Here is a 16,389-nt window from a genome sequence, read left to right as displayed (position 1 = left end):
GATCAATATTCACGTTATAGTTAAATAAGAAAAGATTGCAAACCATCGGACAATCGCTCCATTGATCCCACGCGATCTTCAAACAAGAATGCGATATATAACATTTCCATTAACAACACACACTAGATCACACCCGTTAACTCATTTATTTTCAACGAATCACGTAAAAATAGAAATTCGGCAAACCTAGGAATAGAAAAAGAGGGAAGAACAACTATTCTTGGATCTGATCATCGCGATCATCTGAAATAGTGAAGGGACAAACTTCACGTTTGTGGTACATAATTATATATGTATATGTATATACTACACATGCATACGTGTTAATGCCTGGCACACAGACACGATATATAGCATCAACCCCGATAATCGTTAATCGTCGAATGGCCAGCTGTCGCCAGGGCAGAATGCCCGAATGATAACAATCGCGCAGTGATCCAGCTTCTACGTTCAAGTCATATTACCCTACTGTCACTCGCAAAGGTATAAAAAAAGAGTAGCAACTGCAATGTGCAATGCAGTGACGACAATGGTACCGGCATGCGTCGCGGCAGCGGAAGATCCTCTGGAGTCTGAATAGTTTTGAATCCATTTTCGGTCATCGGAGTTAAATTATATGTTTCATTTCTTTTTCTGTTGCAATAAACGATAAAATATCGGTACTGTAAAATCCGTCATCTTTCTGACCAATCACGCTTCAAGCTTACAATTAGTAAATCACCGACACAAGCGCGATTACTGAGGACGTGAAGTTAGTTCGCGCAAAATCTTTGACGTAAAGTGAACAGTTTAAAGCTGTGTTTATTCAATTTTTGTTCGAGCTATATTTATTCCGCGCTATTTCCCTTGGCTACACCAGGACAAGATCTGATGAAGCGACGAAAGATGTGCGTACGGAACAGGTGTGCGACAGGTACGAAATAAAACGCGTGGGAGATGAGAGGAGAGGCAGCGATAATGCGAAGCAAACGCGGTGTTCGCTACCATTTATCCATCGATCGGTCACGAGTGCGAGACAGCAAGCGCCGCGACGCCTTCTCTTCTTTTCTTAAGCCCGGCGCGTCCCCACCTGTGCTGCCTGTGCTCGTTCACGATCGTGTCAGACATTTGAGCACCACGTCGGAGAACACGAATCTCCCTCTTTCTCTCGCTCCCTCCTCTCTCTCTCCCTTTTGTTTCCTCTTTTTCCCTCGCGCGCGCACACACACACGCACTTGCTTTCTCTCTCTCACACTATCTCCTCCGCGCTCTTTTCATTCGTCGTTCATCGACTCGACGTCGCCGTCTCGCGCGAGCAGAACACCAAGATTCCGTCGTCGACGTCCCGTGCGTGCGATTTCGCGTATTCGTTCCACGAAATCCGCGAGTGACGAACGAACATAGGAGCCATGCGAACGTACGCTATTATTCCGTTTCGTCGACGACCGTCCCGCTTTCTTCTCTTTTTGCTGATAAAAGAACGCGGTGTTCGCCGCGCGAGTGTTACTACCGTGTGCGTGTGAGTTTCGCGTTGCGATTAGGCGAGTGACGATCGGTGTCTTCGAATATCACGAGAAAGGCACCAGGTAATTACGACTTAGCGTGAGACCTCATCGAGACAAGATGCGCGGAGCGATCAGCTTCTTCGAAGTGTATCCCGATAAAACTTGAGAAACGTTTCTTCCGCGAGTGTTCAGTGGATGGAAAATCAATATACCGTTTTTCAATATTGCCGATGTGCGAGATTTCCTGTTTTCCCCGTGTCACCGTGCGCTTTGTCCGCTGAATGGCAAAGCGGTGAACGACCGTTTCTAGGTCGAGCAAGATTTGTGGTAGGCTTGGTAATAAGGGATTTCAGGTGCTGCTGGGAGGGAAAGGAAATTGGAACATCGAACGTTGCCGGGGACACCTTCGCTGTTGGCCTCTGACGTCGGAAACGTTTTCTCACCCCTGACCGATCACCACGTCGAATTGGGTCACCGGGAGGCAGCAGCGGCAACGATATCAAACGGAATTCCTAAACCTGAACACCGGAACCTAGCGACGATTCGACATGTTCTGTTTCCAAACGCCGTTCACCCGCGCGTCACGCGTGCTCGCCTCGTCTCTCTCGTCCAGCAAGTCGAAGACCACGTCCGTGGACATGATCCTTCCGGGAGACAAGTCGCCGAACTCCAAGTGCGACAGACAGGACTCGGAAGCGACTAGCGAGGGTTCCGGTTCCTCGATCGGATACATCGACCAAGAACCGTTGGTCTCCGACACTAGCAGCACCGACAGTACGCTTCCGGATATCAAAGCGGACTACCTGGATCCAGAGACCTTGTCACCGGGACCGGATTCTATCGCTCCCGCTTCCTTGGACGTATTGGAAAACGGGATAGGCGATCCACGGGATTATGACAAACGGGACCCTGAAAAGCGATCGTATAGCAATAGACGGTGCAAGAAATTGTTGCTCCGACTTTGTTCGAACGAATCTTCGGGAAGCAACAAGGAGATCGACGACGAACTATCAGGTTCGATAGGGGACGAGAAGAAGGATTACAAAGCAGAGGAAGAGATAATCGCGTCTCTGGCGTACTCCTCGCCGTCGGTGTTGATCGATTCCGTTGACGATGAGGACGATGACGAGGATGACGAAAACGCGTTTGGAAACTCGAGAATAATCTCGGAGAACGATATTCGGAACGGGTTCAGCGAGTCGGAGAAGGAGAACGCATCGAACCAGGAAACGGAAACGGAAACCGAGGAAGGATCCTCGTTGCCGTTGAGTCCCGCTGGTCCTACTACTGGTTTGTCTTCGTCCACCGTACCTTACTACAATTTCCTCTGCGTAAACGGCGGAGCGATGCGCCAGGAGATGACCAGCACCAGTTCGCCGCAACTATCCTCGAACGGTAACCACCGATCCAGCGTAGAATCTACTCCAGCCGATGTTCGCGACTCGTTTAACGCGGGTAACAGTTTCGAGATCGAAACGAAGCCGGAGCGTTTGGAGAGCGCGTTCTGTTTGCCCGCCGCGAGGTCTTGTCCCAATTTGGAGAGACAGAGCGCAGGCTGTTCTCCGACCAGCGGTTCCAGCGGTTCTAGTCCTAGTCCTGGCCCCGTGGGACCCAGATTCAAACCGATAGAGGAAGGGGACATTCAAGTATGCTTCCTGAATTACACGAATCTCGTTAAGAAGATCCTGTCGAGCAAATACTTGAGGAGATGGGAGACGCATCATCTTTATCTGAACGACACCTGTATCACTTCCAAAACGGTGAGTCTCATGAATAACAAAGTTTAATTGCGTTTCACTGATACACGATAACTCGTCCGTGCACGGTTGGCGATCGACCGCTGCCGTGAATGGTAAATCAGTGACGTTGATCGTTTAATTAATTTCGTTGCAAAGCAGCTACTTACGTCTTTGAATTTCTTGTCCGCGATTACGGATTCAGCGCGACACGAACTAACAAGCGTGTACTATACGTTTATAATAAAACTATGCGTACCTCGCTGTGAGTACGTGGATACCTGCCGTTTTTTGTGGTCAAATTCTGTCATCTATGAATATTTAATGGAAAAGCAAGATAGGTAGATGAGAAGATATTCAATGACACGTCGAGCAAATGAAACTAGCGTGTACGTAAAGCTGAATAGTTGTTGCGATGTGTATGAAAAATTATCCGTCGAAACAAATGCGCGAAGTAAACGAAGAGAAGTAGGAATCGTTCCAGTAGTTCCGTTGCAAGCGTTCGTAAAATTGGGTTGTAAATCTCTGGTCGCCGTGCTGGTTGACCGAAGAAAAAAAGGGAAGAAAAAAGAAATGAATCGACCAGCCTTTTTTTGACGATGCAAGCATAATCTGAAGAAGCGGTCACGAGATGCATTCAGGGTCGGCTTTGACGTAAGTGAAGCGGTCGCACACATGCACGCACGTGCGTCTCTCTTTTCGTCCGTGTCTCTCGCAGGTGTACGAACGCTCGCGAGTGTAGGTGTGCGCGTGTAGACATACGCCACAATTTTTCCAATTTTTAATAAGCAAGTTAACGCTCTTTATCGATTGCTTCTTGTCGAATAAACGAAACAGTTGCGAATTTATGTACGAACGAATCGTTTCGCGAACTGTTTCAGCGCACAGGATTTTTTCGACAACCGATACCGTATAGCAACATGTCCGATATACGGAAATACGCTGTTGCTAGATGGGATCCTACTTATAAGAATTGCCTGAGCATAGTTCTACCGAACAGTTCTCTTCTTCTCCAAGCGAACAATGCTTACACGAGGGACCAGTGGTATCACTCGATACTGTGGAAGGTAAATAGATTTTGCGACATTTCCCTGCGACGTACCTGCAACAAAATCTCCGAAATCTTCCAGAGGAGTATCTTCAAATATCAACATTTGCTGTCTTTGAACACTCGGGAAGAGGTGATTATCAAGGAGCTGAAATCGATGGTGGATTTCGCGTTGTGGACTTCGCTGCAGGACGAGAGAGTGTCCGTGGCACCGTTGGAAGCCGTTGCGAAACACTTGGAAGATTCGGTAGTGGAGGATCCGTCAGATTCCGAGAAATCTACCGAAGAGATATCTCGCTATCGGAACGATAGGAAGCACTGGGCGGAAGCTGTACTTTCGGTAGTGTCCCCGCTTTTGGACAAAGTCGCGCTTCCGGTTTGTTTGGCAAAGGTTCTCGTCAAGTTGGCCCAACAGCATCCGCAGTCGTCTTTGGTCACGGCCGTGAGCCCAGCGATCACCAGGTGTCTCAAGCACACGGTCGACTTCGGCAAGTCCCTGGACATGAGGAAACTGTTGCAAGTTTTCATCGCCGCTCTGTATGCGACGGGCGGAGAGCAAGCGGTCAGAGATTACATCATTTCGGTTCACGGACCCGGAAGCGACTGTCCTCATCCGAGAGTGCTACCGAATTTAGTATCCGTCTGCGTTGCCGCGATTTTTCATAGGTAAGTAAAGACATACGTTTACAAATCGAAACGAATTGGTTTGAATTTCGTTCGCTCGCAGATTCGAGGTAGCTAATCGTTCCTTGCCGGAGAACGATAAATCGCTGAGTCTGCCTCCGCTGAATTGCTATCTCTTGGTGTTAAATATCACGTAAGTAAACATCCTATTGGTAGACCTCGTTGTCTACGAGCTTTATAATAGCGTGGCGTCATCATATTTTTCCTAGCTCCGAATACGCCGATTGGAGGCCGGAACTGGGTGCTCTATTGCAGCCGGTCCCATTTCCCGAGGAGGCCTTCACGGTGAAAGAAGTACAGCAATCGATACTGATGCGCGTGATGGATCGCTTGGCAAAGGATACGAGATGCGTCGTACATCGCGTTCTGCTCCCGGTCAGGGAACTCAGGCCCGGATGGATCCACATCGCGGCACCGTCCAGTCCGGATTGTCCCGATCAAGGAGAACTGTTCGGACAAATGGTACGCTTCTCTCTTTCATATCGATTATGTAATGGCTTCGTTCGAAACATGAATAATAATCTTTATTTTTATTAGTTGACGACGTTACTGGCGTGCTGCTGTCGACGGAAGAAGTTCATCGGCTGGCTAACAAAGCAGGTCCGCGACGATTGCATACTCCTGGCGGTGAGAGGCTGTGAGGCGGCGCAAGAAGCTCTTTGTTTGATGCTGGAATGGCATTTGTTGCCGAGCAAAGAAACCAAATTGCAAATAGTTAGCGCGCTGGAATCAACGGCCACGGGCAAGGAACACTACGCCGCGCTATGTCAGAGGCAAAGGAATTTGCAGCAACTGGTAAGTGAAGCAGAATCGCTGAAAAGGGAGGATCACGTCATACCAGATTTTATCATGAATTGGCATTGTTCAGTTACGGAAAGGTGGCCCCAGAAGGTTGACGCTACCAGCCAGGGCGACGGACGCCGACGTCGCTCTGCTTCTGAACGGGAGAGCTCTCGGCAGTCTGGAGTACCTTAGCTTGGCGTTCACTTCTGTCACATCGGCCTGCGCTGAACAACTGATCAAATTGCCAGCGCTTAGGCACTTAAATTTATGGGCGACGCAATTCGGCGACGCTGGCCTACAGATGATCAGCGAGCATTTGCAGAAGTTGCAGGTTTTGAATCTCTGTGAAACCCCGGTCTCCGATAAAGGAATCTCTGCCTTGGCCTGTAAGTAGAAGATCCGCTGCCGAACAACACGAACGGATCGATCGATCGATTTTGTAATTGAATATAATTTGATTCGCAGCACTGACAAGTTTGAAGAAGCTGAACTTGAATAGCACGAAGCTGTCCGTTCAGACGTTCGAATTGCTGAAAAAGTGTTTGCCGGCTCTTCAGGAATTTGACGTTAGATACACGGACGCTTGGTAGCCAGAGCTTTCGTTCGGTGACTCGAGCGCTCTAGAGAAAAGACAAAACTCTTTGAATTGAACGCGAGAGACGATAAAACGTAAACAAATCCGAAGTGTCTGTTACGATCGCGCGGTAAGATTTTTCGAGCGAAAGGTATTTACGATCATCGGTGAAATTGGTCAAAAGTAAAGTACGTGACCAGGAGCACGATAAAAGCCTGGAGGATACACGAAGGGGGAACGATCAAGGAAGCTTCCAAGAAGTCGCGTATTGTCCAACGATCGTCCGGATTAAAAGGTAACGAGACATTTGATCAAACATTAAAATAGGTGGAAATCTGAATAATAAAAAATAAAGATATCGTGTCGAACGGCACAGGGACTTGCGAACACTCGAATCCGAATTACCGCTCGGTCGATCGTAAGTCTCGAAGTGCCTTGCCTTTTACGCGAATCCTACGTGTTTCGGTCGTTTCATTTAATACACGTATAATTTTAGTCGGATTAATATTTATTGACATCGACGATGCGTAGACCATGAAACGTATAATAATTTATAACGGTCGTTCGTCGAAGTGAGCGTAGTAGACTAATAACTCGTACGTATATTTATTTGAGATTCTTTTCCCTTCTGTAAATATCATTCGACGGACTCATTATTCTATCGAAAGACATTTCTTCGAATGTGATCTAGCACATATACACGCATGTATAATTAAGTAAACGTAGCTTTATAAAGGGAACAGAACTATGCATTTAACGAAGGTTCAATTTCGATCGTGCTAATATCAAAAGGACACCAAATAGCGAACTAGACAAGGATAGTGTGTTTTACGTTTAATAAGTGGTACGGTTTCAGTTCGATCACCGAATTAAGCGCGCTAAGACTCGTTCTTTTAATCTAAGTAAGTACAATTTGAAAAACACGTCGTTGAAACGTTCAATTCTCAGAATAACTATATTAAGAATCCAATGATCCTAGCTCGTAAGAAACAAATTTCGTGTATAGTACTGTCGACAAAAATCTACTCTCGATGAAGATATATATATATACGTATACAGGGTGTCAGGAGGGATCGCGAGCTCTTCGAATTTGGTAGAGGTACGTAGACGTACTATAGTCGTTAACTACGCATTTGTTCTAGTCAACCACCTAAAGTTGAACGATATTCTTTTTCCTACGTTTACTACTTAAGTATAATTTTACTTTGACTCGCGCGTTCACATTCTAAAAGTTCGTGATCCTGTTCTCCGTATCTTCTACATTATAAATGCCGTCTATACTAAATTTCTTCCAGATAGTTGTACTATAATTCGACAGGATTAACTTGGTCGTGCATGTGAAACCACGCGAACTAAACTCATTATCGACGCTCGAGGTGTTCATTATAGTCGCGACAGCCGAAAATTCGAAGAAAAAAATTGCAAACGATTATATGTATAAGAATGCACGGTGGAAAGTCAGAAAATCAATCCCTTCCAGTTTTAAAAAAGTTGTTTCTTCGCGGAACGAGTACACGTTCCGAGCCGATCGATAATCCGATAAATAAAGAGTTAAACGAACGCGGTAGAGTTACACGCATGCATGCACGCATGTCGTCGCGCGTGTCACTTTGAGATTCTCGCTCGGTTTATTGGAAAACAAGAGAATTCCTCTATTTTTTGACTTTCCTTCGTATCTCGATACGGGAAACGAACGTCACAGTGAGACTCGACATCGGACTTATTTTATCTATACTTGGCTGATACATAAATATGGATGAACTTTTAACCGGAAAGAAAGAAAGATGCATTTTCGAAAAAGATTTTTGCTCTTTTTTCCTTTTTGAATAGCGCTCAACTGCCTCAGCGATCAAGCTCTGAGCGACCACTGCCATAACGCGTGCCACAACTCGCGTATTCAGGACGACTGTCCCTGGCACGCGTTACAATCGAATTTTTCGTTTCGACTATACCATTAGGGTGTTTCAGAAATATAATACTCTCCAACAAGAAAAGGGAATCGGAATACTCTTGAAATATTTAGAAACGATTATACGTCTAGTCGCTTGCTTAAAATTTACTTCTCAATACGAACAATTCACATTTCTTTACGTATTATTCCATCGTTACACGTTCCAACTTGTTACGTACAGTACAATTTTTAAATATTATTCGACGAAATAGAAATCAGAAAATTCAGAGATCGATTCTTCTCTTCGGCCTTTCCCGTGTCTTCTTCTTCGTCAATGTGGATTTCAAGAAAATCTGATTATTATCTAATAGTAAGTTCCGTTTGTAGATATCGTTCGGATATACGTATTTCCGAAACACCTTGCGAACGCTCGATTCTCACAAAACGAATTTTTCCTAGAAAATTTATAATCGGTCGAGATGTTAACAAGTAAAATACCACATGTTCTACCTTTTTCCCTCTCTTCTCGTTCTCCTTTTTTTTTTGAGAAACGGTTCACATTCGTACGCTTAAAGAGCAATCAACGATATTTGCAGTTAGTACGTACGTTTAATTTCCTTTGCGGAATACGAAATTCCAGCGCCGCAGTTCTGCGTCATCATTTATTGTTAATAAAAGTAATTCCCGTTTTCGTGTCGTGGGTACTTAGGACGTTACGATATACTTGTAGTATATAGGTATAAGCTTATTTGTTATCGCGGAACTTTTAATTCGTCGTTGATCGTTATACAAATTCTAAACTCTTCCTTTTTTAGTATAATGTATTTATAACACGAGTACATTCGGTCCTAAATATAAGTATTTATTTGTAAATATTTTAGACGCGTACATACGTGCGTGCATCGATTTCTTTCGCCACTTAATCACGTGATCGTTATCCTTCCCTCCTGTTAATTAAACTGAAATTACTGCAGTTCAAAGGACACATCTACCAACTTCGAGTTTTGGTTGTATATTTTAATTATGATCTTTATGGGTTGAAATAAGAATTTTTACTACGTGGATATAGAAGGAGAAAATTGATATCGTTTTTATTTAGACAATTGTCACGTGGTTGTAAGTACTTTAAGACTTATCTATATGCCCGTTCTTCATCCGAATTACGGATAGTCATCAAATTTAAATGAGATGTAAGTTGCCCGTATCTATGTCTACTTGATTTCTCTTGTCAGGCGGCAATTCGTTCCACACCGAGAGCGGGACAGATTCTGGAACAAAAAGAACAAACGCGATAAATTGGAGAATCTGAACTTCTACGTAGTTTAAGCAAAGCCGTTGGGTCGAATTGTAAATAATTAAAGGAACGTATATATTTTGATCGAGTCAAGTTTAATCGAAAATTCGTGGTAGTCAGTAAGAGTTTCATCGGTTTTACCTTTACAAGAGTAGTGCAAGTTGGACCAAGTGATGTTCTCCTGGGAGAAACAGTAGACGCCCAATTTGCCACCCCGCAGAGTATGATCAAAGATGTTCCCTGAGTCAGTTATTAGGTCCTTTCCCCTGTAAAGAGCGAACCTGATCAGACCGATATGAGGTCTGTGCAGAAGCTGCCACCTATACGATGTCCACGGCTTCCAGCCTATGCCAGATGGATCGTGCCATAGAACTTTCATCTCGTTCACTACGGTATCGTCGCTCCAGAGAGTGTTCCTAAGGATCTCGCCAGGTCCGGATGCCGAATCGACGAGCCTCAACCTGATTCCGGCACTTGCATGCGACCTGAACGGACGGACGTGCCAGTAGATCTGCTCGTATTGCTTCCAAGTCACCACGTAAAATTTCCTGCTGCTCTGATAAGCGAACACGAATCCAACGAAATCGTCGTCGTCGTCATCCCCGATGTAAAACGTTCCCTCGAAATCTACTCCGCTAAAAACGTCCTGTCCTGTCTCGGAACAGACATCGACTCATTGGCATTCATATTTATATATATATTTTTTATCATTTCGTACGATGCGAACGTTCAGTGTTCACCCTTTCCTTACCGACAGCAATACCAGGGTCGCTGTTCAAAAGCTGTGTAATTTCGGCACCCATGTTGCGTATTACCCAAATCGGATCTTCTTGCGCCGTGCCGATAGGATCCAGATTGATGGTCTTGTACTTTCTGAAGTCTGTTGTCCAGACCAAAGTGTTGTTGGGACAGTTGTCGTTCCTGTTTATCACGGTGTCGTTATCGAAGTCATCGGCGCAAGCGTAGCCGATACGCGGGACTGAAAATTCATTGAAACTCGGATGAAAATTATTCGTTGCGTTCAAACAATTACCCACGCGCATGGTACTTACAACGAGAAGGACGTTGATCCGGATTGTACACGTATAAGCAATTGTCAACATCGTTTGGTACATTATCATTATCCATATCGTTGTCGCACGCGTCCCCTATTCCATCCCTGTCGATATCACTTTGGTCAGGATTCGGCACGTTGGGACAGTTGTCCAGGTTGTCTTGTTTGCCATCAGAGTCTGAATCCTGATTGGTATCGCAAGCATCGCCAACCCCATCCCCGTCCGTGTCTGTCTGATTCTTATTGGGAACATCAGGACAATTATCGCAGACATCGCCAACCCCATCCCCGTCCGTGTCTAACTGATCGGGATTCGGCACCGTTGGACAGTTGTCGCGGTTATTTGGAATACCTGGCATCGTGAAAATTAGTGCGGATCAAAATCAGGACATCATATTATCAAACATTGAAATACACATTCATTTTTCGATCTCATTCATTATTTCTGCAGATTTTATTTTTTTATAAATGCATCGAATCTCGTTTACCATCTTTGTCGATATCGTTCTCGCAGGCGTCGCCTACACCATCGCCATCGGTATCCTCTTGCAGCCGATTGCTGACGAAAGGACAATTATCGCAAGGATCGCCCAGGCCGTCGTCATCGGAGTCTTTCTGATCGTGATTCGCGGTCAACCGACAGTTATCCTTACGATTCAGTATACCATCGTTGTCGGCGTCTGGATCGCAAGCGTCGCCTATGCCGTCTCCGTCTGCGTCCTCTTGTCCGCTGTTGGGTACCGTCGGGCAATTGTCCTTGTGACAAAACAGATCCTCGCAGTCAAGAGCATCATTGGGAAAACCATCGCCGTCCGTGTCTTTGCCGCAGAACAACCCGTTCCCAGCCGTTCCGTAGTTACACTGAAAATAATAGAAGTAATCTATCTCTAAACAAGCTAATGCTCTTTCATATGAGAAACACTTTAGTATGTCTATCGCTGTAGACATATTACGCACAAAAGTAAAAGACCGGAATAAGGTTTCGTTTTTACCCTGCAGAAGTGTTCGTAGACGTTGACGGCCCGGCAATAGGCGTCCTCGTGGCAAACTTCTTTTAAATTCGAACAAACTCGAATCGTCGGCTGGCAGCCGGCTGCTCGGCTGCCTAAGAATCCTGTCTGACACTCAGCACTGCAATAGTGCGAACCCTGAAACGCAAATCTTATCGTCAGAATTAACTGGTATACTGAAACGTAATAAACACCAAGCGAGAAATCCAGAGAAATTGCCGCTGTAATACGCGACGGTTACCGGCGTGTTGATGCATTCCACGCCTCGACCACAACCACCGTTGTTGTAGTCGCACTCGTTTATGTCTGTGCAGGTCTGTTTAACGCTCCTCGCGATCTCCAATCCGAAGCCCTCGATGGTAGGTCCGGTATATCCCTTCGGGCAAGGATCGCACTTGAATCCTGGTTTGAGGTTGATACATCGTACTCCGGGGTAACAAGGTTCCGTTACATCGCATTCGTTTATTTCGACGCACGCGGTCCCATTAGAGATGTACCCATGTGCACAAGCGCCGCATCTGGTCGAAACGTTTTTAAAGATTCCATGTTCGAAAAAACGGGTCACCTCGATACGCTAAATCCTTTGAGAAGAACCGAGTACCTGTAATAAGGTGGACGGGAAATCCGCTCGCACGTAGTTCTCGGGCCGCAGGGACTCAGCGCGCAGGGATCTCCTTGTGCTTCGCAGTTAATGCCGTCGCCGATGTGGCCGGGAGGGCATCTGCCGCAACTGAAAGTACGAGGAGTCGAGTCGTATGAAGTTAATCGAATAATTAATAAATGAAATTTACGTACATGAACGATCCGTTTCTGCGATTGTGGCAAGGGACCGAAGGATAGCAGGGTCTGTGCGCGCAATTTATTTGAATGCAATGGCGACCGTCGCCGGTGTAGTGTGGTGGGCAAGCTCCGCATCGCGGTCCATGCCTCGTATCATAACAAGTAGCACCCGGGAAACAAGGCGATTCGTATTCGCAACTGGATTCTTTCGGCCTGGGAGCTATGGAACCATGAACGAACGATCAATCAGGATAGGAAGTTGGAAACGCTAGTCGCTCGACTTGCGACTCGAGGTGGATCTTTTGCGCCTCTGATCCTTCAAAAAGATCGTGGCTTTCGCAAAAGAGCGTTGCAAAGAAAAATGAATGATTACTCAGAATTTTCCATCGTTTGCTTATATTTGTCGCCAATTAAACACATACATTACATATTTATTTGTAGATCAAAGAGAAAAGCGGTAAATGCCACACAGAGAGAAGAACAAAAAGCACGAAGACTGCACGATAACGCTTTCAATAGAATGACTCACCAGGAGTACGGTGTGTCTCGCATCGTTCCATTGCTCGCCGCAAATTTCGCAATTCCTTTGTCTGAAAAAAAATAGAAACGATGCACCTCCTTCTTATTCGAGATATAAGATCGGTACTCACATTCTCTTCTGTTTCAAGCCACAACCTGTTGATCGCCACTATCAGTGTGTTCAACGTTTTTACTATCCGATCGTCCGTCAGACAGTCTGCGAAATCACGTTCTGTTACTTTAAATTCGAACAGGGAGTACTACCCCTGCAAATCTTTGTCTAATGTTGCTGCATCGTTCAAAGATTTTTGTCAGGAGTAGTATTCGATACGCGGTTGGATCGAATTTATACCTCTTTCGTCCAAAGATTGAATCCCGATGTCTCCTCTCGACGTTGCCCTGGCCGTGCGTCTCGAATCCATCTCCGATTCATCCGATAGACTAAAACCACGCAGATCTCTAGTGTTTCGATAGCCACCGTCATTCGCACCACCGTACCACAAGTACTCGGAAGAGGACAATTCGCCCGAATTGTTACATTCCTCTTCTATTTCAGCTTCGTCCAAGCTGAGCGGGTACACGGTCACTCGGGCTTTTCTTCCCCTAAACTAAACACGGGCCAACTTCAGCGATGGAGAAGACTCTTATTCAATGAACGATTATTTCGTTTTATTATCATTTTTTTGATCAACGTTTCCGAGAGAACTATAAATTGCGTGTACGTAAAAAAAGTAACATAGAACAGTTACGATTACATGCACAACTCATGAATATTGAAGATCAAGCGAGGAAAATCTCAAGTTTTTGCCGTCCCTTTCCACAGCGTGAATTAATCGCCGGGTCTGGGTTCAAGATCGACGACTACAAGAAAGTGGGCGACCACGGCACGGATGAATACCGAGCGAATCTAAATCGATTTACCGCGGCTAAACGCGTTACGCGCGTGACAAAGTCGGACAGCCTTAGAAGTCTGACCATATTTGGAAACGCATAGAAGCTTCATCCTACGACGTCCACCGTCACCGGTGCACCATCAACGATCGCGAGAGAGAACGCCTGGAACTTGTTTAAACGAAACACATTTCGCTCTCTCTTTCATGCTCACCACTTCGATCCTTTCGGTAGATTTCAATGGGCGAAAACCTCTCGTCGTCTCGATCGTTCCTTTGAACTGGCAATTGGCGTATACGTCCAGGAAGACTTTCTTCTGGTACCGTCGTATCACGAAGATCAGATGCTCGGACGTTGAACTGTGGGTATCAATTTTCACCTTGATGTGCCCGGAGCTTCGACGGTCGCCAACGATGTTTTCGAGGATTACTGCAATGAATTTCTCGTTTCTAACGCGTCCTAGTTAATCGGTTCTACGCAATTCTCTTTTACCTCGTTCATTCGGTCTATCCAGGATTATCATGTTCTTCGCTCCATTCTGATATTTGATTATGAGTAGAATGCTCGACGAGTTATGCTTCTTACTCATTCTAGTGTTCATAATGTCCAAAGTAAAATTGTTGTGCCATGCACGTCGAATGTCGCTCGCAAGTTCTGTAAAATAAATGAGAAGTGTGCTCTTAAATACGCGGTGTTCCGCTAGATCTCTTGTTGAACCGAAGACCGGTTTAATTCTATGTAAGAACTCCCGCCTGCCACTAGTCTAATCAGAAACGAACGACTTCTTTCTCGAGTCATTTTATCAACTCTTTACGAAACGGAAGAGCTTCCGTCGTACCTGGATCCCGTAAGACGCTATCGACGACGTGAGCGAGAAGAAACGCGGCGAACAACGCCGCGATCACGCGCATTGTCACGTCTTCTATTCACCGATTACACCGAATTATTTTGAAGCGCGAGACAAACTCGCGCGTCGTAAAGCTAATTCCGACTCGTAGATCAACGCGAAAGAGCAACTATGCGCTCCGATCGTAGACCGGCTTAAGTAGATTCCTTGACGTTGGCGTTCGCCGACTGGCATCGGGGAAAAGCCTACGATCGACTTTATAAATCACCTTCGAGTTACAGGAGCACAGTCCACGGCTGGGAGAGTTATCGTAGGCACATAAAAATATGTTGATTAAGCTGTTAATATCGATTCGAAATACCACCCATTCCTTTTCACGTTTCTATTACCTTTATATCCAATGACGATTCATACGCGCGTAAAACGAGTAAGTAAGTACGACGATTAATCGGAAAAAGAGATTTGCAACGCGTTAAATGATTAAATTATTCGAAGAAGCTTCGATGCTCTCAGCCATTTCCTCCTTGATCCAAACAGAAATGGGAAAATCGTGTAGATCTGGTTAAACTGAAAGTTACGCTTGATTGAATAATTCTAGGAGTTATTGAGATATCTCGAAATTAATTTACGTTGCAATCAATCTCCGTAGTAAAAATCAGTTTCAGATAAAGTTGAATGGTTTTCATGGGAACATATTCTTAACGTACTAATTCCCATATAAGTATTACGACTTTTTCTTTCAGCAATCTCGCGAAGGACACAGGAAGTCGAATATGCTTTTCTTTTTAATGTCCATTGAGTTTTATCTGGAACGTTTTTTTCTACGGATAACAATAGTAGCGTAAACCAAAATGATATCAGCTGACCCTGCATGCGTTTATTAAAGATATTTCTACGCCTACAGTAGGATCAAAGTTATAATGACTTTATTCACTTTTTATCGCCTTACATTACTTATGTCTTCATTATATTCACAAAATCCGTCAAAATATCTTATTGAAACTTTAAAGATGCTCAAATAGAATCTCTATGCCTGGTCTCTGCTGTCTCCCCGTGGTCTCTCCTTCGAGATATCTTCAAGAAACTTGGAGGACACTTAAATCGATCCTTCCTGAACACGTCTTTAAAATTTCGTTAACATTGGAACGCAATAAGATCAGATATAGCATTCTCCAAAGGCGAAGATATCGAGAAATCTGAAGGATCCCCAGATCTCTTTTATTCTGTAACTGATTTTCAAATGAAATAAATATCTTGTTAAAAATATATTTCACTGTCTATTCATTTAATGACCGGTCCAGTACTCCCACAATTACCAACAGCCCATTCCTTACCGAGAACTATCGTGGAGGAACATAGTAAAATATAAAGTTCCGTAACGAGGGACTCGAAAAAATAGCCGTGACCATTATTAAGGATGTATTGGCTATACAGTCAATCCTGAAAGTTTATGTACTTTAGAAAAACGCATTTCCAATAATTAAAAAGAAATCAGACGTCGGAAGAATAATGGTAATAATAAATAGTTACGTGCTAAAAAGTATAGAAGGAAATATCCAATTAAGTATTGACGCTGACGAAAAATTTTTTTTTTCAAAATTGCGAAAAATGCTTCAAATAAAAGTTGTTTTCCTTCTAACTTCGATATTTAACGAGTTACGTATGATTATTTGGCATTTTATTGATGTTGACAAAATTCGACCATCCCAGCATCGAAACGGCGAACTTTTGGCAAAAAATTTCATTTTTCCTTCATTACTCCTAAACCGTTGAATCTACGGGATAATTGTATAC

General features: G+C 44.6%; 2 protein-coding genes across 3 annotated transcripts; one reads left to right on the top strand and one right to left on the bottom strand.

Annotated features, from left to right (window-relative positions):
* Positions 1-43: 43 nt before the first annotated feature.
* LOC108627664 (C-Maf-inducing protein) lies at positions 44-9,075 on the top strand. 2 transcript variants are annotated; one of them, XM_026815711.1, is made up of 9 exons: positions 44-913; positions 1,838-3,244; positions 4,102-4,287; positions 4,351-4,934; positions 4,996-5,085; positions 5,162-5,414; positions 5,490-5,747; positions 5,821-6,121; positions 6,201-9,075. In XM_026815711.1, exons 2-9 carry the CDS (start codon positions 2,033-2,035, stop codon positions 6,323-6,325), a joined length of 3,009 nt encoding a protein of 1,002 aa, XP_026671512.1. In that variant the 5' UTR covers positions 44-913; positions 1,838-2,032; the 3' UTR covers positions 6,326-9,075. The 2 variants fall into 2 exon arrangements, with proteins under 2 accessions (XP_026671512.1, XP_017884491.1); XM_018029002.2 differs by having other exon boundaries at positions 44-3,244.
* Positions 9,076-9,264: 189 nt separating this feature from the next.
* Tsp (Thrombospondin) lies at positions 9,265-14,852 on the bottom strand. Its single transcript, XM_018029001.2, has 15 exons — positions 14,587-14,852; positions 14,241-14,402; positions 13,963-14,177; positions 13,210-13,465; positions 12,989-13,074; positions 12,868-12,928; positions 12,354-12,558; positions 12,160-12,288; positions 11,800-12,076; positions 11,541-11,696; positions 11,037-11,409; positions 10,547-10,900; positions 10,246-10,473; positions 9,636-10,145; positions 9,265-9,468 (listed from the first exon to the last, which is right to left on the bottom strand). The coding sequence occupies exons 1-15, from the start codon at positions 14,657-14,659 to the stop codon at positions 9,380-9,382; spliced, it is 3,174 nt and encodes a 1,057-aa protein (XP_017884490.1). The 5' UTR covers positions 14,660-14,852; the 3' UTR covers positions 9,265-9,379.
* Positions 14,853-16,389: the final 1,537 nt, after the last annotated feature.

Source organism: Ceratina calcarata, unplaced genomic scaffold, assembly GCF_001652005.2.
Source record: "Ceratina calcarata isolate Rehan_Ccalc_2016 unplaced genomic scaffold, ASM165200v1 scaffold48.2, whole genome shotgun sequence".
Taxonomy (NCBI): Eukaryota; Metazoa; Arthropoda; class Insecta; order Hymenoptera; family Apidae; genus Ceratina; species Ceratina calcarata.
This window is presented reverse-complemented; position numbering and strand designations above follow the sequence as displayed.